Below are 24,678 nucleotides of genomic sequence, written 5' to 3'. Positions count from 1 at the left end.
GGGGCAAATGGGGCTCCACCCTAAAATCCCCTCCATCCCCTTCTACTGATGCTGCAGGTGCCTGGCTTGATGGGATGTGTTCGGGAGACGTAGAGCCACGGATACCAAGCCCAGCAGCCGAGGGGTTAACGAGTAGGGTCGTGGGGGGGGTGCAGAGATGGGGGGCTGTCCCCCTTGACCCCCTTCCCCAGCGCGCCACGCTCCCCCCCCATCTGCTCTGGGGTCTTGCTCACCCCCCGCTGTCCCCCTAGTGGCCGCCAGCGGGTACAGCAGGCCCGGGTTCTCCCGGGCCCGGGCGAGCTTGGGAGGAGGAGGAGGCCAGAGCAAGATGGCGACCCGAGTGCTGCTGCGGCGGAGCCTGGGGGGAGCCGGCGGGCTGGCCAGGGCAGGGCCTCGCCTCCCGGCCCGCGGCAGCCTGGCCCTCAGGTGAGCGCGGCGCTCCTCCAGGCGGGACCCCGGGCCTGCTGTGCGGCGCGGGGAGGCCCGGCCCCCTGGGTCCCCCTCGCGGACTCCTTCCGCACTGTGAAGGGCGCCCCCTTGGCCTGCGGGGAGGGGCCCGGGCGGCGGGACCGGGGGCAGGAGAGGGGCAGCCCCGCGTCGTCGTCCCTAGCCCGGGGTCTCCCGCAAGGTCGTGGGCCTCCCCGCTCCGCCGAGGGACAGCCCGCGCCGGGCACCCACCCCCCGCGCCTCCCCAGGCGTGTGCACCCCCCCAATGCGGGGCCCGCCCCACGGATGCACCGTCCGCCTCATACCCGCCCCGCGACCTGGATTTGGGATCATGCCCACCCAACCCCGTCCCCTCCTGGGTTTGAACCTCTCCTCCCGCCCCAACTGAGACTGGGAACCTCCTACACAATCCCCCTACACAGGCACCCCCAGAGGGAAACCCACAAGACAGTGTCTAAATATCTGATGCCCCATGCCCCAACAGGCACCGCTTGGAATGGCTTTGAAGAGTCTGGTTTATTTGTCTACTTTCCCCTTAACTTTGGTATTTGTTTCGGACAAATTGGTTCCATTTCAGTGAAGTGTTTCTTCCAAATTTTTCTCTTTCAGGGCGATGGTGTCAGGGCAAATATTTAGGATTTGTACTCAACTTGAATATAGGTTTTCGGCTAAAAGAAAACTTGATGGATAGAAATATTTTCCTGTGTGCTTTTAATCTATCGTAAGCAACTTTTTAAATAAACATTTTCCAGCGGCCTACTGTAGCACTGAGAACAGAGAGGTGAAATCGATTAGAAACTGATTAGTCTTTTACTATTTTTCAGTTGAAGGGTAATGCCAAAAGTGAAACAGTGAAAAATAAACATACATTTTCAAAATTCTAACTTTCCCTTTGTTACAAGTTACCAATGATGCTTCTTAAATAAGGAAAGTTGTTTTGTTACATTGTTTTAACCTGGTAGTGTCCATTTGAAATCTTGGGTATCAAAGATTTTTTCTTAAAAAAAAACAACACAGGAGTACTTGATTTTTTCTGTGTTTTTTTGGCTCTCTATACAAGCCAGTGTGGACACACCATTGCACACTGCATGATTGCTTACCTACCAGGTGCAGTTGTAGGCCTTGATCTTGCAAACACTTAGGCATATGCTTTACTCTGAGTACCTAGCTCGACCTAGTGACTTCACGTGCTTAAAGTTCAGAACATCCATAACTGCTTGCAGGATTGGGACCACAGCTAGCAAAATCAAGTAGTGCCTTCGTAAAAGGACTGATAATGATTCCACGATAGGTTGCGTGTAATGCTGTGAGAATTATGGCTCCCAGAAAACCAAAAATGTTATGCTGTGTTGTAAACACTGTATACCTACCCTTTATCCATGATGTAAACACATTCTTATTGGCATTAGAGAGATGATGTCAAGTAGTGTTTTCTTAAACCTGTTTTATAATCTGGTGGGACATATCAGGAAACATTCCCAGACAGTAAGGTCAGATTGGAAGTAAGGTATATATGTTTAACAATTAGAGTAATTAACCATTGGAACAATTTACAATGGGTCATGGTGGATTCTCTATCACTGACAATTTTTAGATCAAAATTGGATCTTTTTCTAAAAGATCTGCTCTAGGAATTATTTTGGGGAAATTCTATGGCCTGCATTATGCAGGAGGTCAGACTAGATGATCACGATGGTCCCTTCTGGCCTCTGAATCTGTTAGACTGTGGAGTGATCTTCCAGTGGGGAATGCCATGGCTTTGGATATTTAAAACTGAACTGTACAAAGCACTAATGTTCTACTGCAGGGAACATTTCTGAACTAGAAAAGAGATTAGACTAGATGATGACCTACTTGGGTCTTTTCTGTCTCTTTCAGAGCTCAGAATAGCAGTCAGGATATCCTTTAAAGAAAATCTATTTCTCTATAGCTGGAACATTTTTGGTGGAAAGCAGCTCATCTACGACCAACGCATATACTGGCTTTGTAGTAGTAAGACAAGGGAGACGATTCTCAAAGTTTTGCTGACATCAGTGATACTGTGCACAAGTCTATGCTGATTTTAAGATTAATTAGAAATATAGGAAAGTATCCATTTTTGTCAAACAGTGAGAATTGTTAAGGAAATAAGTCTTACTTCAAACTACTGAGAAGTAAAACTTTGGAGAGTTTAAGGGGATGCTGTCAATTTATAATTCATATTGTACGCATATTTATTATAAATTTGATTATTATTTCAAAGTATTCTAAAAATCCAAGTTCTTTTTTCCATTTATATCCTGTTATCTTTTGCATTCCACTACCACTCAACAATTAATATCAACAAAGTCAGTTTCTTTCTTGTTTATAGTCAGTTTCTCTTTGAAGTTCTTAGCACTGAAATCTTTGAATTGACAACACTGGAGGAAGATGCTTTTGTTTAAAAACAACTGTTTATATTGGAAGATGTTTAAAACAAATTAATGGAAATATACCTGTTGGATCTGAGCTTTTAAAAATTATTTCCCTCCCAAAATTCTAAATGTTGCTCATGTTTTAGTTGATAGTGTTCTTATTTAAAAATATTAAGCACTGTAGTATCCTTATAAAATACACCTAGGAAATGAGGACTTCTTCTTTATACTACCAGGATTACATCTAAGAAGTAGTAACTTTCAAAACAGAGAGATAATCATATTACTTTATAATCTTCAAATACTGTACCTACCCAGTAATATGTCATGCAAAGCTGATTTCTTATGGTTGTACATTTATTGTATTTGTTTCATTTCAAGGTTTTCATTATTGTCCCTGACAAACTCTTGAGAAGGGGACTGTTCAGCAATAATTATCAAACTGGGCCATGGTTTTAATTTACTAACTTTTATTTTTCAGTTGATCAGTCCTCTGCCGTGAAAATTCACTGTGTACCGTACTGATTACTGACATTCAAGTCTAGCCCCAGAAGCTGTAGCCCTGGTTGCATAAGACATTCATTTGAAAAAAATGCATTATTTGCTATTCAGTTACAATATGCTAAAGTTCAGATACAGTCCCGGAGCAGGAGAAAAAAGGAAATAATGTAACTTATCATGAGATTGGTCTTTAAACTGAAATGTTCTGTATAATTATGTGCTTTGCAGTATCTCTGTGGGGGGAATTAAAATAGTTTTTTTCCAATAGAACTATTGTGTTCACAATCAGTTTTGCCTTACGCTTTCGTAAGGATCTGTAGTTTGTGGGCTAAGTGCCCTTATGCAGCATTATCTATTTTTCTGACTCTTATGTTAATCAATGTGATTACTTTGCTAACTCTTCCAGCTTAAATCCATGGGAACATGACATGTCTAGTATTTTTTGTCTTATCTGAAGGTGAACACACTTATTTCAGAACAAGACTTTGTTCCTTCCAATTTTTGTAACTCTAATAGGGAATGTCATTCACATTTAAAATATATACATGTCTCTGTTTTAAAAAGGAAGGATGGGTTTGCAGTTTAAGCCCAAGACTGGCAGCCAAGAAAGTTGGGTTCAGTTTCCAGTTTTTCCCCGTAGTCAGTCTTGGCGAAACAAGGGTTACATTTCTCAATAATGGCCACTAGTTTGGGACCTACCCGTTTTTGGGTGCCCAACTTGATATACCTCAGGCAGGATTTACCAGCTGAGCGCCAATGACTTTTATGTTAATCAATGGGAGCTGCAGATGTTCAGGACAATTAAAAATCAGATCCTAGCTGTCTGAACTTGGGACACAGAATAAGTGTCCATTTTCAGAAATGTTAACTGTAACCTTTCTTTGTTACCTTATAAGTAAAATGTTGCTCATGCTATCTAGCAGGTGTATAGTAACACTTTATTAATCAATGTTCATAAAGCTCTTTGCAGTTGCATGGTACTTTGTATCCAAGAATTGCAGAGTTATTAATGTCACCATTTCATTGAGAGATTAAGAGAAAACTACCTCCTAATTTTATGTGGCAAATAACAACAAAGGCGTAAGTGTCTCCTATTAGCTGAGGAATTGGTCATCCAATAGTATCCCATAACTCTTCATGTTCTTGCTGCTGATAGTGGTAATGTTAGTGCACAAATGAGGAAGTAAATATGATTACTTAGGACTTTTATTGTCAGGATGTTTGTAGACCATCAACTTATTCTCACGACACCCTCCAGGGAAGATGAGTACATATCAACCTTATATAATAGAGAGAAGGCCTGACTTATGGATTGCATTGGCTATGTGGCACAGAAGGGCTACAGATCAACTGCATTAGCCCTATACCCCGCAATATCTCTGGCACTGGAGGTCTTTGTAAATACTTCTGTTTAGTAGTATCCTGTTTAGCTTTCTACACAATAGTGTGTGGGGATTTGATCAGAGAAAGTGAATACACTTTTCAATAAGTGGAGTGGAGCAGTGAGAGATGTTCTTGTCATTTCTTTGTGTTGAAGGTCACCTCATTCCCAGCTATTCTTTTCTTAGCTGTCACATGTCTTCTGCTTCCTTCAGCATGTTGCTTGGATAAGCAATATAAGATACCACATCACTTTATGCCTCTTTATTATTATTGGGATTAGAAGATTGTGTATTGGGGGGGGGGTTATGTGTTTTTAAAGTGAACTGCAAAGTGTTATTTTTCCAAAAACAGTTTTTTTCCAACATTTTTATTTCTGGAACATTTTCACAGTCTATTGAGAACCTTAAAGACAATATCACAGCTGAAGGTTGTAATCTGTCCTGATCTGGATCTCCCAGCCAATAAAATCCTCCAGAATAATTCAGTATAATTAAATAATTTAAAATCTTTCCACAATCCTCCAGGAAATGGGGAGAAGCTGCGAGCAAATGCTCCTAACGGGTTTGGAGGAAGGAAAATATTGTAAGATCAAGGCCACCGTTGTACATTATAAAGATGAAGCAGTAAAAAACAGAATCTTTTCTGTTTGCTGTTCACTTGAATGAAAGATTATTTGTATTGGTGTAGATAAAGCTAGTGAACATCATTTGGTGGCTCTGGTTTCTGTCTACCACTGAAAAAGGGGAAAAAATAGTCCTAATATATTCTTACTTTCAGAAGAACCATGTTGTCTGTTGTGATTTTATTGTGTACTGTATTGTTGTAAGAAGGTAGAAAGTAGCAGTTTTGCAGAGGTACTTGCAGAAACTAAATTGTTAAACTAGCTAGGCTTTCAGACACACTATCGAAGTCAACTCAGTTTTTAAGTGGGAAAAACTGTAAATATTGAACAAAGAAAATGAATTTGAACCCTGAACATTATAATGGCTAATGTTCAAAAATTAAAATCTATGCAGACTCCTTGACTTCTGCCACTGTAACCTGTTCCAAAAGTAGAGTATACTGTAACCTGTATTATTTGTTTTCTATCATGTTTTCTTGAAATCTGTTTCAGTAAACACAGGAACACGTGGCATTTACTGTGCCATTCACAGTAAACAAAGCAATGTTTGCACACGTCTTTTCTTGTGCACGTGCACTAGGGTGTTCATTTTTGACCGCAAGTTTCTGGGGGGACGTAGCTATCTTGCTTGAGCAAAGATAGTTTAAAAGAAAAAAAAATATAGTGGCTCCCATTCTCTGCTCTTACAGAGCTCTAATCCATGCAGGGGCAGGGCAGGGAAGCAAAAGTGGCTTTATGCCTCACAATGTTTTGGGGTTGGCTTAAAACCTGATATACATTAGGGTTTTTCTTTACTGGCAGCGCTTTAACGTGGTTGTGAAGTCGTGGCCCCAGTGCTGGGGGAGAGCTCTCGCAGCACTGTAAAAAAAACAAAAAAACAAAAAAAAAACCCATCTCCACGAGGGGATAGCTCCCAGCACTGGTGCATTGTCTACACTGCCACTTTACAGCGCTGAGACTTCCAGCTCTCAGGAGTGTGTTTTTTCACCCCCCTGAGCGAGAAAATTGCAGCGCTGTAAAGTGGCAGTGTAGACAAGGCCATAGAGCAGCATCAAAACTACTTACCATATGCTTGACTGCAATGGCTCCTGGGTCTGTTGCATCAGCTGGGACTAGCTGGAATGCAGAAGCATTCCAACCATGCCCTTCCTCAGTACAAGGGGTGCAAGTGGGGTAGTGTAGCTGCACCAGTTCTGTGCCATCCCAGGAAGTCTTTTCAATCGGTGTATACCTTGCTGGGTAAACATTGTACCTTTACACTGCTGGAGAGTGAGGTAATGGGAAGACTTAGCATCATTCCTTTGTATACGTTACCATATTATGTTAAACTTGATCTTGACTGACTTTCCTCCTGTCTGTGCATTTTTAATAAACATTCAGTAACTATGTAATATATTCATTGATGTGTAGGGGGCTGGCATCATCAACTAACAGAGCAGGTGAAGACAGCTGGTTAAAATCACTCTTTGTTCGCAAAGTGGATCCAAGGAAAGATGCTCACTCCAATCTACTAGCCAAAAAGGAGACCAGCAGTCTGTATAAAATACAGTGTGAGTGATATTTTTATATTTATCATTTCCTTTTATCTTCTTTTATTTTTGCGACTACATTTATCCTTGAATTTTGTTGTTTCAGTTCACAATGTAAAGCCAGAATACCTAGATGCCTACAACAAACTTTGGTAAGTTCATATATTATACTTTGTGGTTTTCAACATGTGAATCTGAGCAATGGGATTCTGTAAATTGGCTGATGTGTGATTTTTTTTATTTGGGAAGAAGAGAATTATTTTGAATAAACCATTTATTCTTGGAGACAGTTGGCACAGATGCTTCTTTCCAGTTCCCCTAGTACCGCCCTGTTCCTTGGGCTGTTCCTTCACTGAACTGCACCAGATGCTGTTTTTAGGATTCATATGAGAAGGACACAGGTGCACATTTCTTCCCTCCCCTAGTTGTCTTAAGGCTATTGCAGCCTTTTTAGGCAGATGCTGCTGTTCCAGTTTGCCCTTCATAGAATCATAGAATATCAGAGTTGGAAGAGACTTCAGGAGGCCATCTAGTCCAACCCCCTGCTCAAAGCAGGACTAATCCCCAATTTTTGCACCAGATCCCAAATGGCCCCCTCAAGGATTGAACTCACAACCTTGGGTTTAGCAGGCCAATGCTCAAACCACTGAGCTATCCCTCGCCCCCCACAGCTTCCCTCCTTCCTTCAGCTACAATGTAGGACTCTACCTGGTGGGAGTCCTGTCTGCAAACGGGAAGAAAAGAGAGATGGTCACTTGCGAGGGGCCACTAAATATCAAATATAAAACGGAAGTAAAGTTTTGAGGGAGGGGATAAAACCCCAAGCTTTGACATTCACTCACCCTGATGATTCTATGAAAAGTCACATTTTTGAGAACCGTATATTAAGAGGTATTGTGAATCCTTGTGCAGGCTTGATCTGCAGTGAATTTTACCCACAGGGCTGTTATATAGGATTTCCAAAAACTCTTTTGCTGTTTAAAAATAAGTATCAGTATTTATGTTTTTTGAATGTACTATACTAATTTAAAGACCAGTTACAGAAATGTGAATTCTCATTTGACTGTCTAGTTGCTGTATTAGAGCCATAGCCATTACACTTTGAAAGAGCTGAACACACCTTGGGAAACATGAGCCTCCCATGTTTCAAAATGGCAGTTCTTTCTCATTGACACTGATCATTTAAGAGAAGATATCAATTAAATAGAACACTGTTTTAGGATAATGATATCCTAGTGCAACCAATATTGTTTTAAGTGTGGTTTGTTGGCTAGAACGGTAGTCTGGAGGTCACAACTCCTGACTTCTGCTCTCAAGAGAGTTAATGACTCTCCATGTAACCATAAGTAGGTTACCTGACCTCTGTGTGCCTCCATTTACTCATCTCTAAAATGGGAATAATACATAGCTTCCTTATAGGGGTTCTTTTAGGCTTCATAAATTAATTTTTGTAAAGTGCTTTGGTTTGCTTTGGATAAAATCACTATTATATCTCTAATACAGTATGAATGATCCTATTGTTAAAACACCCAAAGTAGAGAGAATGTACTGGGGGAAAACTATTTTCTTCATTTAAATTAAACAAAGGTTCTTCTTTGCTACACAAGGGGGGAATCTTTAAAAAATCGTTTCCAGGGTAATCTTTTTTCCTCTCATGACTGAAAGAAGAAAAGCATACCTCGAGAGGAGCAAATCACTTTCAACCAGCTCAGTATAAATGTATATAATTATATGGGGTAGGGAAGTGGAGAAATGGCACTGCTTCATCAGATAAATAAATGTTAAGTCAAAGCAGAGATGTTTATTTTCAAGGAAAGGTACAGGGAGAGTGATTGCAATCTACTTAAAGCTATGGTATTTGATTTGATCTTTCCAAACCAAGTCAGCCTAAGTATTCAAGTAGGAAGGAGAGAATTGGGTCCATCTTAAGAATGGAGGGATGAAAACCTGAAGCTTCCCTGAGCTTCCCTCGGTATCCCCAAAAATTCATCTTGAGCAGTCTGAGTCCTCATTACATACTGCCAACTCAAGATGATAAGGATTAGCCATCATGAATCTTGGCATCCTGACCCTGGAGGCTTCACCAACAGGGTAGAATTGGTAGCAAATCCCAAGGTGGAAGGCAATTTGGGTGAAAGTGATAGTGAAATAATAGATGTCATGATTCTAAAGGAAAGGAAAGATGGGAGCAACAGAATAAGGACAAAGGACTTCAAAAACGCAGATGTTGACAAACTTAGAGAAATGGTATGTAAGGTTCAGTGGGAAGAAAATCTAAGGGTAAGAGGAGTTCAGGAAAGCTGGGAGTTTCTCAAGGAGACAATATTAAAGGCACAACTGCAAACTATCCTGATGCAAAGGGAAGATAGGAAGAGGTCAGTGTGGTTTCATCAGGAGCTCTTTAATGACCTGAAAATCACAAAGGAATCCTACAGAAAGTGGAAACATGGATGAGTTGATAAGGAGGAGTACAAAAGAACATTGCAAGCACCTAGGTACATAATCAGAAAGGCTAAGGCACAAAATGAGTTACACCTAGCAAGGGACATAAAAGGCAAGAATAAGAGGTTCTATACATACGTTAGGAGTGAGAGAAAGATGAACCAAAGTGTAAGTCCACTACTTAGTGGGAAGGAGAGTTAAGAATAGATGACATCAAAGAAAGCTGAGGTGTTTAATGCCTATTTTACTTCAGTCTTCGCTAATAAAGTTAATAGTGACCAGATACTTAACACAATATTAACAACCAGGGGTAAGGTGCACAAGCCTGCATTATGAAAGAACAGGTTAAAGAATGTTTAGACAAGTTAGGTGGATTCAAGTCACTAGGGTCTGATGAAATTCACCCTGAGGTACTTAAGGAACTAACTGAAGTAATCTCAGAACCATTAGCGATTATCTTTGAGAACTCATGGAGGATGAGTGAGGTCTCAGAGGACTGGAGAAGAGCAAACAGGGTACCTTTCTTTAGAAAGGGGAACAAAGAGGACTTGGGCAATTATAGACCAATCAGCCTAACCTCAATACGTGGAAAGATACTGGAACAAATGATTAAACAATCAGTTTGTAAGCACCTACAGGATAACAGGGTTATCAGGAATAGCCAGCAGGACTTTTTCAAGAACAAATGATGCCAAACCAACCTAATTTCCTTCCTTGACAGGGTTACTAGCCTCGTGGATAGGGGGAAGACATAGATGTGACATATCTTGATTTTAGTAAGACTTTTGACAGACTTCCACATGACATTCCCATACACAAACTAGGGAAGTACAGTCTGGATGAAATTACTGTAAGGTGGGTGTACAACAGTTTGAAAGTCCATACTCAAAGAGTAGTTATCAATGGTTTGATGTCAAGATGGGAGGGATCCTGCAGGGGTCAGTCCTGGGTCTGGTACTAGTCCATATTTTCATTAATGACTTGGATAATGGGGTGGAGAGTATGCTTATAAAATTGTGGATGACTCCAAATTGGGAGGGGTTGCAAGCACTCTGGATGACAGGATTAGAATTCAAAATGACCTTTACAAATTGGAAAATTGGTCTGAAATCAATAAAGTGAAATTCAAGGATGACAAGGGCAAAGTACTTCACTTAGGAAGGAAAAATCAAATGCACAACTACAAAATGGGGAATAACTAGCTAGGTGGTAGTGCTGCTGAAAAGGAGCTGGGGCTTTAGTGGATCACAAATTGAATTTGAGTCAACAATGTGATGCAGGCTAATATTCTGGGGTGTATTAACAGGAGTGTTGTATGTAAGACACGGGAGGTCATTGTCCCTCTCTATTCAGCTCTGGTGAAGCCTCAGCTGAAGTACGATGTCCAATTCTGGGTGCCACACTTTCAGAAAGGTGTGAACAAATTGAGAAGAATCCAGGGGAAAGCTACAAAAACGATAAAAGGTTTAGAAAACATGACTTGTGGGGAAAGGTTAAAAAAACTGGGCATCTGCAGACTTGTGAAGAGAAGACTGCGGTGGGACTTGCTTAACAGTCTTGAAATACGTTCAGGGGTGTTATAAAGAGGACTGTGATCCATTGTTCTCCATGTCTGCTCAAGATAGGACAAGAAGCAAGGGGCTTAATCTGCAGCAAGAAAGAGTTAGGGTAGGTATTAGGGAAAACTTTCTAACTATGAGGGTAGGTAAGCTCTGGAATAGGCTTCCAAGGGAGCTTGTGACGGTTTTAAAAGCAGGTTGGACAAACACCTGTCAGGAATGGTCTAGTCTAGTTTACTTGGTCCTGCCTCAGCACAGGAACCTGGACTTGATGACATCTTCCAGCCCTACTGTGTAAATTAATAGAAAAATAGTAGAACAAAGACAGATATAACACTAATTCATGAACCTTCAGAGATAGGGGGCTCCATTCTGAAGCTTTGAGAGCCAATTTGACTTCTGATAATAAAAGGCAAAAAGGTGGTGCTCATATATATGAATCAGATGAGATTCTTCCTAATCTAGAGCAAAAACTAGCTTTCAGTTTTATTGTAGTAATGATGATAATTTACCTTACTGTTGCAACTGCTATCCTAGGATCTTGTTATGCTTCACAAACATAAATTCTTAAAAATTCCCAGCTCCTCTGTGAGATCAGTGCATAGTATTATACCTGTTATGCAGATGGAGAAATTGAGGCACAAATGGTAATGAGATTTGCTCAAGGTCACATGGAAGGTCAGTGGCAGAGCTAAGAATAAAACCCAGGTTTTCTAACTCTGAATGCTGTTCCTTACACATAAGACCATTCTTCTTCCTTATTTATTATGGTACATAGAATCCGTGGCTGCTAGCCAGAATGCTAAATGTCTGACAGTTATTCAGCAATAAAAAGTAATAAAGAGAAAATTCAGCTAGTCTGAAACAAGCTTATTCATCAAAATACAGTATAGTGAAATCTGTTTTAAACAACCATGCAAGAAACCAGTGGTTGCTCAAGACCAGGTTGCATGTAGGAGATGGATTTTAGGCAGCTTTCGCTGTGTACGTTGTGCTTTAATGGATAAATTAGTTTCAGACTGGATCTGCTTTCTAATCTGTTCAGTAATGCTACAGCGTGCAACCATCACTTGACTTTACTCATGTCCATCAGACCAAGTGATTGATTATCTTCATCTGTGTGGCATAATAGAAATGTCATTGTTATAGAACTTTAGTGTCAGAGACGAATTATCCTTTCCCATCTCTGTGTCTTGCCATTGCTGCTAACAAAAGAAAACTTTTTAAGTTGTTCCTGAATCAAGTCATGCAAGTGTGTTGCACACCCTCAGACTGGGACATCTTGCTAATATATCAGGTAACCTGCCAGGTAACATTACATGTTTTATGGGTTCACATCAAAAGACCTGATGGGTCGTGCTGTGTATTAGACACACAGATTAATACACACAGTGTATTAGACACACACAGAATCATAGAATATCAGGGTTGGAAGGGACCCCAGAAGGTCATCTAGTAAACATACAGATGGTTATGTAAACATACAGATGGTTATGCTTAAGTTTACACAGAGAGAGTTGTAGTGATCAGTTTTTCCTGCATACAGCAGGCTTTTGTATTTCTGCTTTCTCTTCTGAAAAATGAAGTTTGTGAATGTTCATACCATAATGAACATGTGGTGGCATAGTTTTGAGTTAATGGTGGCATAATATGATTTGTTATGCATATCAAATGTAGCCTCCCTGAAGGAAATGCAACGTAGTGTCTGTATTCCTTGTTTTTAAGTCAAGAGGTGCTGCCAAAGATTCATGAAGAAAAACACTACCCATGTGCACTGGTGGGGACTTGGAACACGTGGTACGGAGAGCAAGATCAGGCTGGTAGGAGATAGAAGTACAACAGAATGTAAAACCGTACAAGTGAAATATGTGCTTGGCAGGTTTCTTTTTACATCATCACTGTTGTTCATAAACCTTTAACAGTGTACTTGAGGATATGTGTGCTGTTGATTACATAAAATAATTGGTTAATGATTGTTAACTTTAAAATTGCTTTGTTTTTATCACATTGAATTTGATACTGAAGTGTTGACTCATAAAATATGCTTATTCAGGTGCTCGCACTAATCTAATACTCTCTCTCAAACACATTTGTATACTTAGTTAATACACTTTTATCTCCTCTCAATGAGAGGATGACAGTACATGGTAAGCCCCTTTCTCTTGTTCCTGCATTTTTTTGCACCTGCATACAATTTGTCCCTGCATTATTTTTCAGGCATAGGATCACGCTTCTGAAAATTTAGGCTTAAAAGCCATAGTTAAAGGTGTACTGAGATAGAATTTAGCTGGTGTGAGCCAGTTTAAAAGTTTAACTTTGACTTTCCGTGTCCTATTATAATTGGTCACATGGCACTGTTATGCAACGTTGAAGTTATCACAAAATGTAATGGAACTCTTGTCTCATGGCCAGTTGGGTTCTGTACTGATACCCTAGATATTTCTTCCTTAAACGGATGGTGTCCTGTCATTCAGGATCAAAATGTAACCTCCCTTCAAATTGATGAAAATATGCTATATAACTACAAAGTGTTGTATCTGTGTTATAATCTGGTCTGGGGAGACGTCTAAATGATTTTAAATGGCTTTTAGAACAGTCCCTGGTCTCTGAGAAGTTAAAGGGATATAGCAGCAGCTCTCATGTTGTGGAAACCACATAACCAGCATGCTGTGCTCTCTTTAGTTCTACAGCAGACACACACTGTTGCCAAAGCTATCCTAATATCAGTGCTGCTGCTTCAATTACAAGAGCATATGCTAATGTGTATGTTAATGTCAGCTGTATTTGCTGAATATTATATAATTATAATATTAGCATTGGCTAAAGGTGAGAGGATATCTGTAGACAGAGATTTGTCAGCTTGTAAGAGAGTATTTTTAAAAATAAAGAAAATGTTGAGGTACGGAGCGGAATAAACCTAAAATACTGCTTGACAATCTCCTTTGCTAATTCAGAAGCATACTGACAGAGAATGTCCCTGCAATCATTTCCAAAGCCTGCCTAAGCATTTTATGGCAACCGTCCTAGCAACATAACAGAGGATTAAAGGGTTCCAGTGTATTCGATACCTGTCTCCAGTTTATTGCTAGTACTGGGTTGCTAGTACTGGGTACTAGATGTTAAGTACCAAAAGCAGCTAGCCTGGCACACAAAGGCCACAACGCACTGGATCCAAGTTTGGATCTTTGCAGAAGCAGCACACGTCTTCTGGCAAGTGGAGTGCCTTAGGTTGGTGTCTAGTCCACTCTTCTGGTAGATGCATGAAGCAGCATTAACTAGTTCAGAGCAAGGCATTCCCATCCCATCTCCATTGGAGGAAAGGTAGCTTTTGTGGGTCTTCGAGGGAAGATGGAAGAAAAGAGGGTGGGAATGGGAGTCTCAGTATTTTAACACTGCTGTTCTGAAAACTTGTAAAGAAGTCTTGTTACACAGAGCACTTAAAGGGCATTGTCAAATTTCAGTCAAAATAGGCATCCCATCTTGAAATTATTATTTGATGAGGAAATTCCTCCTGATTCTAAATATTGTAGAGGGTTTTGGTCTTGCTTGGCGCACTTTTTAAGGTTGCCTCTTATCACTGAGCAATTAAAAAATTAACAATGGCATCTGTTTTATTTATCTATCCTACAAAAAAGTTTTGTGCTCCTTCTGTTTGAGTAGTTAATTGAAATACAAGTGTCACCGCTGCCCTACTATCAGTTGAAGCTCTGCACCAAGTCATTTTTGGCATAAGACACTGGTTTAAGTTTCAGAGTAGCAGCCGTGTTAGTCTGTATTTGCAAAAAGAAAAGGAGTACTTGTGGCACCTTAGAGACTAACCAATTTATTTGAGCATAAGCTTTCATGAGCTACAGCTTTTAAGTTGAAGCTCAACTTTAATTATAGTCACATAGAAGCATCCCATCTAAGTAGTATACAGCAAAAGCGCCCTTCAAAAATCTTTGTACATTCTTGCCTTTAGGGTAAATCATCTGTTGCTAGAATAGCAAGGAAAGCCCCGTGTCAAAAAGCAAATGTCTCGACTGCATAGCACTGAGAATGCATTTTGAACATGCTAGTCAGCTTTTATTTTTGTATCATTTGTTAGTGTTAATGGCCTCATTTACATTATGGTGTTTCATGTCTTTTGTCATAAGCCTCTAAAATGGTATATTTCTATTTCAGTACATCTCTGGCGGTATGAGGGAGGCTATCCAGCTCTTACTGAGGTCATGAATAAGCTCCGACAAAATAAAGTAAGTCGGAATGAAGACTACATTTTAAACTTTGGCTAGAAATAATAAATGTTTTACTGAGAAATATTTTTCCCAATGTCACTAGAGAACATAGTCTAGCAGTCAGAGCAAAAGACTAGAAGTTTGAACTCCTACAGTCTATTTCCAGCTCTGTCAGACTAACTGTGCGACTGTGGACAAGGCACTTCATCTTTCTGTGCCTCATTGTACCTGTCTGTAAAATAGGGATCACACACCCCTCTTGGGTGCTGAGGTTGAATGTGTTAATGTTTATATAATGTTTTGAGTTCCTCAACTGTATAACGTTGTAGAAGTGCAAAGAGGTGTTAGTCATTTATATTCTGCTGTTATGAATTGGCTGTGATTCTCAGCTTTTTTGTCAGAGCCCCTTCTTGGGATGGTTTGCCAGCGGAGCATGCCCCCACCACCATGTCCCCTCACATAATGCTTCTCCTTTACTTTGTTCTCGTCTTGTCTTTTTATTTTCCCTCCTGTCTTATTCTCATTATGCTCTTTTACATGATTTTTGCAGATACTCTTTCTCTCCCCTCCCCATTTTCCCACTTATTTGAAGGTCACATGCTGGGGGCTGGAGGTATTTGTTGGTGCCAGGCTATACTTACTACAGTGGGAGCAGAAAAGTGATGCTTGAGCTGGCAGGCTGCTGTGTGAGCCTTCAGCACTGTACATGTGAGCTGCTGCCACAGCCAGTGACCTTAGGTGCTGTGTAGAAGCATGGAAGAATGTCCACTAGCTTTTAATGAGCTACCCACTTCTTTTCCTGCAAATGCATCAGCATGTTTGCTGTATATGGGGATGATGTAGATCTGGAGTCCTACATCTTTTCTCACCCACCCTAATTCTCTCCTCTGCCCCACACAGCCACTGGCACCAGCTCAGATGAATTACATTCTTCAGGATACTGTCAGTAGCCATTCAGAACACACACAATCTAATTATCAGTTAAAACATTGTTGTCATGCACCCACTCAGTACAGTCTGTGTAGAAAATCACTCCTCTGGATTTTACTTATTTAGCTTGGCATTATTAAAACAGCTCACACCCAAACTGCTCAGTACAAAAATTGTTAATATAGACTATGATGTGTAAACACACTGATTGATAGTTTCAAAGCTGCCTAAGGAATTTGGATACTATTAAATTCAATGGGAACTGGGTGTACAGATCCCCAAGGTGGTTTTGAAAATCTCAACCACTATAGAAGTGTAGAATTAATGTAACATATTAAAGTTTAATGATGACTGTTATTTTTAAGGAATTCACAGAGTTTCGCAAAGAAAGAGGTAACATGCTTCTGTCTCGCAAGAACCAGCTTCTGTTGGAGTTTAGTTTCTGGAATGAACCTGTTCCCAGGGAGGGTCCTAATATTTATGAACTGAGATCTTATCAACTTAGAGTAAGTGTCAAATATTTTGTCTTTTGTGAATGATTAAAAATTTAAAATATTCAACACACATGTACACATGTGTAAAATAAAACACAGACCTTCTTAAAAATAAACTAAGGATCTAGTCTTGTTCCTATTGAAGTCAATGGCAAAAGTGTTATTGGCTTCAATGTGTGCAGAATCCAGCGATAAACGCTGGATCCTAGAAGGTGCTAGCCATTTCCTGAGAAGTGCTGAGTACCCTTGCCTCTCGTTGACTTCAAAGGAAATGCGCGCACACTCATGCAAGAGACTGAAAGAAAATCTATAATAGCTGTACAGTGTAATTGCAAATGAATATACAGTCATAACTTTAAGCACTTAAAGGAATCAATGTATTTGATAAATGATGGTATTTTTCAAATGGAAATCCTGTGAGAATGGAAGCCTCTGTAATATCGATGACTGAATTCTCAATGTTGTATTCTCCTAACATGTACGTGCAAGATGAAAGTAGCTCAAAAAAGCATCACTGACATTTGTGGGAATGTCAATATCTTGTTTTAAGCCATTTTAGTTCCCCTTTGTCATTAGTGTGTCATAAGCACTACAATAATACAAGTAATTGATTATGATAATAATAGATTTCAGTAGCTCTTGGCTCATGCCATTGTATTTTTCATTTTTTCCTCATTTTTATTTAAAAAAAACAACACCCTTCAGATTAGTGAAAATTAAACAGTGCTCAGTTTGGCAGAAAAGACATGCTAAAAATACATTTTTGTTGGAAGCACTATTGAAAACCTGTAATAATGCCAGCAGGCAGGAGTGAGGACTTGAGCAGCTGGCATGGTCTGTCAAGCCTGAAAAATTCTATTCTAAAAATATTTGAAAAGTCACATCTCAGTTTCTTACCTTTTACATTTAAGGACCCTGCAGAGGCAGCATGCACAGCCTCTCAGGGGAAAGAAGTGCCTTCTGTCACTCAAGGTACTCCTTCAGTTGGTTAATGTGGTGTGTTAACAGACTCAAAATGGGAGCCCTATAAATCTTAACTTGCTCAGAAGATTGATGGCCATAAGGTGGTGCTTAGATCAAGCAGCAGGCATATCACTGTCAGTTTGTGAAATATGGAAGGAAGCCCCTCTTTCCCTCCCCTTTATATTTTTGCTTCATATAACTCCACATTTGTCAGATCCATTTTCAAAAATATGCCACAGAACTGTCCCAACACTCTAGTTTTCTTTAAAATACTAGACCTGAAATTTCTTTCTTTCTTCTTTCAGCCTGGAACAATGATTGAATGGGGCAACTACTGGTAGGTGTATTTCACCATGTTGTGTAGTGTAATTTAAGTTTATTAATTACGTTTCATAGTTTAAAACCATGTAGGTGGAGATGGTAGAATAATCCCCAAACCCTTCCAGATACACAGAGCTAATGAGCTGCTTCTGGTCCTACACAGCTCTGACAAATTAGTTCTTTTATTTTGTCTTTCTGGGAAGGAAAGGGAGTGGCTCCATGAACAATGCTGGGACCTCTCTTGTTTGTTGTCATTTTAAAAGCTGTCATTCTTTTGAGAAGTAAATAATACTTAACACTTCTATCATATTTTTCATCCTTTAATATTTAAATGCTTTATCTTCACAACAACTGTGTGAGGAAGGGAAGTATTATCCTAATTTTACTATTGAGGACTCCGAGGCACAGATTGGGGAAGGAATTTTCCCAAGGCCACATAGCAAGCCAATGTCAGGGCCAAGATTAAAACTAGATTATTTTGCTTGCTGTCCTATGTTCAGTCTACTTTCCCAATCAGTCTCCTCAGGGACAGTACCAATGTTACTGACTTGGTGCCTGATCCTACTGCATTGAAGTTAATGGGAATTTTGCTGTTGACTTCGATAAGAGCAGGCTCAGACTCTTGGCAAGAGTAGACTTCTGTAGAAGAGACACCACCACCTTTCTAATACACCTGGGCACTACTGGCATTGGGTTTCTTTCACAACTACAAAATGAACTACCGTCCTCTACCACTAAGAATCTCACCTATTCTCACTTGTAGATCTCTACCGGCTAAACTCTTTTGCCACTCCTGCTCATGTTTGTCCATAGTAGTGTGATCAAAACAAATAAAGACCTTTACACAAAGAGACTGTATGTGTCCCAGTTTTTGATACGTCTCTGTTTCTTGAGAACTTCTTTTGGAACACCTGAAATTTCCCAGTTTTTTACTTCGTCTATCAAAATGTTCAGGTTTCTTATCATTACAAAATATCTTATAGCAGTATATGTCCCTGCTTCGTCCTTCCCACAGTAAGTGTGTGTTACACGCTGACAGTTGTTCAAAACCAAAGCTAGTTATAACTTGTCATGTGCCAGAGTTGTAGTAATAAGGCAAATGATCCAGCCTAATTAATGCAAAACCTCTGCTCTGACCCCTTAAGAAATGGGTGGTGGTGGGAGGGAGAGCTGATGGTCTCTGTTGGTTCCCTTTTCTCTAAAATTGCCAGACTCACATGAAGGAGGGAAAACAGGTGTGGAGGAACACAGGGGGAAGAGGCAGAGCCTTTCTTTGGTTTTCCTGTTGCTCCAGATGGAACTCATCTAGCTCAGGTGGAACAAATCAAAGAAAGGCGCCAAAAGGCAGAGGACTTGCGTATTTGATGATCAGAAAAAAGGTTGTGCAAAACATGCTTGTTTTTTAGTTTGAAAATATGGTCACCTGACTCCTAACCCATTGGCCAATTCGCAAAAGTTAGCATCCATACGGTTTGACTAGTACACAATACAATATATTGGCATTGGTTAGGTGGTGGTTGTTTTAATTTACAAGGAAGGATTTTTTTCTTTTCCCAAAATATTAAGGAGTCTCAAGATTCTAATAATTTATGTGTGTTGCTGCTTCTGGAAGTCATGCATTTGAAGGATTGCCAATAGAATTGGCATACTTTTTTTTCCTCTCTGTGAGAGGCCTCTGTAGATTCCATTTAATTAGAATTAAATGTAGTCTCAGATCTTTCATTTTGCTTTATAACCTAGAGCCAACTTCTGTGGGTAGAGGGTGCCCAGACTGAGGAGCACATGCTAGAGTCTTCCACGAGCCAGGCTTCCTATGGGACACGGGCAGCCAAGGAAGCAGTGGAAAGTGCTTGGCTTCAGCAGGTTTTGGATACTGAATCACTTGCTAGTTTTGTTAGGGACAAACCTTCCCCCTTCTCACTTGGCGTTTTCTGTTCCCTATGCTGGGTGTACCCAGCTAAGGCCAGATGTCCCGTCTGCCTTCTGAGCAATGCAGTACTGTAGTGCAGAATTCATGGCAATGCATTGTTTTCTCTAGAAAGTACTGCCCTTTGAAACTCAGAGGGTTAACTACTTAACACTATGTTGATCATTCTTGGCTTCCTCAGCATCAAAGTTAGAGATACTATTTTTATAATGCCAAACCTTAGATTTTTATCTTTTTAAAATAAAGCTCATTTTAAAACCCTCCCGAGTATCACATTTCTATTTTGAGATATAGGTAAAAGTGTTTGTCTCCTCTTCAGTATATAGGCCTGATTTTTATCTTGTTTAATACCCGTATAAGTTCCTTACATTTACATTACCTACATCCAAGCAATTCTAATGAATTGCGGTTGCATGATTGTGAGTATTTACAGTTGTTTTGAATAAGAATGAAGACTTGGGTTTTCTAAGAGCATAATGTGCATCAAGATAATTTGTTTAATTTCAGTAATTTGCCAGTAATGTGGTTTCATACTATTATTGGGGTGGTACGCATTCACATACATTTGTAGGTTGGCAACAGATCCACTTCAGAAAATGTAGCAGCTTCTAGTTGAGTTAAAAGTTTAAAAATAGGCTTGGGGCATCATGTGATGCAACTGCCTAGGAAAGATGTATGTGTACAAGAACTTTGCATTCCAGTAACTTAAAATCCATGTGTGTAAGTGTGAAAGACAATACATTAACAAATACCATATCTTCCTGATATGACTAACACTCAAAATTAGTATAAAGTTGGCAGGTGTGAGGATTCACTTTCAGAAGACTCTTTTGATGAACCCTTTAGAAATTTCTTGCCGTTTTAAACCATAACAGTGATAATCATACTGGCTCCAAAATTAAAGTTGAAGACTAGAAAACGATCAGCATGCAATCTAATAAAGGTGTGTGTCTCCAAGTTTAATGTGGCTTAACAAGTTCTATTTTAATTGCTTGTTGCTGGGAATAGGGTTGTATTTTTGTTTTTTACATCTGGAGTGTGCTGCAAAATGCTTTAACATTTGCGATGGGGTTAATTCTAATTCTGCTTTCCTTCCAATCACCACTTGTTTGCTGTGCCCATCTACTGTTTCTAGAGGTTCTGTTTATCTCTTGTAGGGCTCGTGCTATTCGTTTCCGACAGGACAATAATGAAGCAGTTGGAGGATTTTTCTCACAAATCGGACAGTTATATATGGTTCATCATCTTTGGGGTAGGCTTCTTTGTTTTCTGCTATACTCGCTCCTCTATCACTATACTAAATAGGTCCTTAAAACAAGGACCTATTCCGTTCGGTGTAACTAGATATGTGGAATAGATAGAGAACCATGTGAATTGCATTTTGATTTCAACAAGGGTTTTTTACATTTATTTTCCAGTTTTAGTTGCCAAAGTTAAAAGCACAAAATAGACATTTCCTTGTCCTTTTGTAACTTCTATCAGAAGTTACAGTAAAGCATCACAAACCTTTCTTATCAGAGTCTTACTGTTTGCTTCAAGTAAAGTGGATGTAATGAGTTCAGTCCTGCCGTTTCTTCCCTCAGGCCAAATTCACACTGAAATTAGTAATCAAAGATTTAATTTCTAAGGGTCAAATCATACCTTCCTAGAGGGAAGGAAAAATCAAGTGTCTGTTCAGGTTACCACTGTCTGCTCCCCTCACATCAGAGAGAGTTGAACATTTATTTATTTGCAGTGGCACCCACTGTGTGCTAGGGGGTTTCTGGACAGTTCAGGAGGACAGGCCTCTTCAGAGAAGCTCACAGTCTAACAACTGCATTGAGGAAATGTGTGCTGCAGCCTTCAGGCATCAAGGGTATCCACAGGAAATTGGATTCCAACACCATGAATCCTAGAGCACCCATGCAGAGATCCAGCCCCTGTGTGCTGCATTATCTAATCTATTTCTAATGCAGCGATAATTATGGTATCAAGGCCCCCTCAATGCCCTTTCTGCCTCTGGCATCACTTGCCACAATTACATCTTACTTCCATTTGAAAAAAGAAAAGGAGTACTTGTGGCACCTAACCAATTTATTTGAGCCACTCCATACGGCTAATGCAGTGCCTTGCATAATGACAGGTTTCAGAGAAGCAGAAAGAAAAGGAGTACTTGTGGCACCTTAGAGACTAACCTCAAATAAATTGGTTAGTCTCTAAGGTGCCACAAGTCCTCCTTTTCTTTTTGTGAATACAGACTAACACGGCTGCTACTCTGAAACCTTCCATTTGAAAGGGGCTAGTCAGCATGGGAGTGGAGCTTAATGTTCTGATGACCTACAGTGACTTCTACCAGCCTTCCGAGCAATACTTAAGGCTGGTTGCCAGGGTTAAATGTCAGGCAGAGCAGTTGCCTGAGGATTCCACATGCAGCAAAACCAAGGGAGCACCAGCCATGTGAGAGTCACATGGAATGGTTTCCATACACGGTGTAGACTTTTTCGCTCTCTCTGCCTTCACCCTTTCCTCTGATCTTGGAGCTTTTCCTTTGTTTTAAGGGGAGCATCTGAAACTACCTTTTTCTTTTTCTTCCAAATGACTGCAGCCTCTTAACCACAGAATTAAATATTTTAAAACGTGATTGTTATGGACAGCAGGACATTGACTTAGTACTAAATTTTGTGTGTGTACTTTTTTACTCTAGCTTACAAAGACCTCCAGTCCAGAGAAGATACAAGAAATTCTGCATGGAATAAACATGGCTGGGATGAACTAGTATATTATACAGGTAAGAGCTGAACTAAATTGGAATGGGCCATGTAGTAAACATTTTTTTTTTTTAATGGACAGAGATGCCACCATGATTGTTTCAGTAAGTTACCGTGTCGTGAATCTTTTATTTTGCTGGTATGTTTGTCAGTTACAAAGTCAGTTTAAATAATCTGTTTTCAGTTTTTGTAAATGTCAGCAAATTGATGTACAGTAGTTCCTGTATCAATGTTTGTATTAAAACAGGTTTGTACTAAAGATCATCTACTAAGGGAATAGATCTGTTCAAAGATTTAATTTTCTGTGCACAAAAACTTGTATGGTAAATAGTGAAATATATCTTTAAAAGAATCCATTATATTTTCTTTGGAACAAGCTATAATGTGAAACACTGGAACCCTGTGACATAAATTCCTCTAAAGAGGGAAAGTAGACTTTGGAGCCAGGATCCAGGAGACCTTTGATAGCAGAAACAGCTTTCATAATAAATCTGGCATGTAAGCTATGCTAAATATTTCAAATGTTGTTCCGTCAGATTACAATGGAAATATTACAGTACAATTGCAAGCTAACCTTAAATCTTGCTGAAAAGCAACAAGTGTTTTTTGTCTTCAAAACCCTTAGTGCAGATTTAAAGTCTATTAAATAATTTTGTTTTTTTTTTGCTTCCTCTCAAAACTACTATTCTTGGGTGACAGAGGAAAGGGGTGGTTGGTGATTAGTAAAGATTTGACATGCACTAACTAGTAGAGTAGTTTGATGACAGCGATACTCCAAGTTGAGTATGCAGAATTACCAATGGGATCTTTATTAGTAAATGAGAGCCTATCTTTCCTTTTTTCAGTGCCACTTATTCAGGAAATGGAGTCCAGAATCATGATACCATTGAAGATCTCTCCACTTCAGTAAAGTTATTGACTTACCTGTGCCTACATGAAGTGACAAGTATTTCTTAAATTAATTTGATGGTATACATCATATATCATGGTCAAAGAAACATAAAAGTACCATATTGAGATTGTCAAAGAAACCTCTTTTCTTCAGAATCGAAAGACTTTTCGCATTTAGAAATGTACCAGGAAAAGAATAGTAGGGTTGTAGTTTAAGAACTCAAAGACATACCCCAGTTCATCTGTGACACTGGCCCCTCAAGCTGAGCCTGGCATACAGATACATGGTGTGTCTTGGGGTTGTATTGATGCCACGCTTTAGTAGCATCAAAGGGAGAGTTACACAGCTGTCATTTAAAGTCTTGAACTAATGCTGTGTTTAAATCCTGGGGAAGTTGTTACAGTTCAGGGGGCTTTTGTATAATGGAAAATGTATATTCATTTTGTAGTAATTACCGATTGAAAAATCCATGTTGGTTGGTTCCCATAAATAGGAGAGATTTAAACAAAGCTTTGTATCTGAGAAATTCATACCATTATATCAGTTTTATTGGGAATTGAACCAGTAAATAATTCTAAATTGACAAAGTAGCTGAGAATATTTAAATGATAACGTACAGTAGAATTACTGAACTACTCTCCCTTATAAACAAAGTGCAAGTATTAGTGGAAAATGAATTACAAATCAGATGATAGCTGATGAATGTACAGAAAATAGTGGATTCCATTTTGATAAGGCTCTGGAGTAGAAACAAACACTTCTATCTAGGTGTCTATAGCTGGAGTTAACTTTATGAAATTATTTAATCAATGCTTTGGGCTGTATGATCTACAGTACTAGAATCAATGTTTGCAAGGAACACAGATGTGAAATTTTACAGGCACTCACGTTTTGTTAATCGTGTATTTCTGAAAATAATTCTGAAGGCTAGGAAAAGAGGTTTTGTTTAATAAGCAATCATGACTTCGGATAGATGCTTGATCAGGTGTTTCACTATCTCCACAGTAGGTGCCTCTGAAACGATTTGTGATGATGGCGCATGTTGAGTCAATATGATTAGCATAAAGCAATGTATCGTTATGTCCAGTTCTGATTTGATTTCACTTTTAGAATAGAGCATATCTACTTTTTTAGTATCTATCATGATGTGGCCATCCTACAAGTGAAAACAATAATGTCTATTCAGATTAGTTAAAGAATCACTGTAATATATTGTATGTACAAATCACATACTGAATGTCCAGTTTGTACATTTCAATGAGTTTTCTGCAATAACATATCAGTCAATAAAATCCTTTTAATTTTCACATA

The 24,678-nt window shown here is 39.5% G+C and overlaps 1 protein-coding gene across 1 annotated transcript; it reads left to right on the top strand.

The window, feature by feature from the left end:
* Window positions 1-274: 274 nt before the first annotated feature.
* On the top strand, window positions 275-24,678 carry NIPSNAP2 (nipsnap homolog 2). Its single transcript, XM_084651089.1, has 10 exons — window positions 275-426; window positions 6,757-6,896; window positions 6,982-7,027; window positions 12,602-12,696; window positions 15,041-15,111; window positions 16,389-16,529; window positions 17,786-17,817; window positions 20,886-20,980; window positions 22,412-22,495; window positions 23,321-24,678. Exons 1-10 carry the CDS (start codon window positions 329-331, stop codon window positions 23,383-23,385), a joined length of 867 nt encoding a protein of 288 aa, XP_084507215.1. The 5' UTR covers window positions 275-328; the 3' UTR covers window positions 23,386-24,678.

The sequence above is a fragment of the Lepidochelys olivacea genome (assembly GCF_965140295.1).
Source record: "Lepidochelys olivacea isolate rLepOli2 genome assembly, chromosome: 17".
Classification (NCBI taxonomy): Eukaryota; Metazoa; Chordata; order Testudines; family Cheloniidae; genus Lepidochelys; species Lepidochelys olivacea.
The sequence above is the reverse complement of the archived record's forward strand: the minus strand, read 5'-3'. Positions and strand labels throughout refer to the sequence as shown.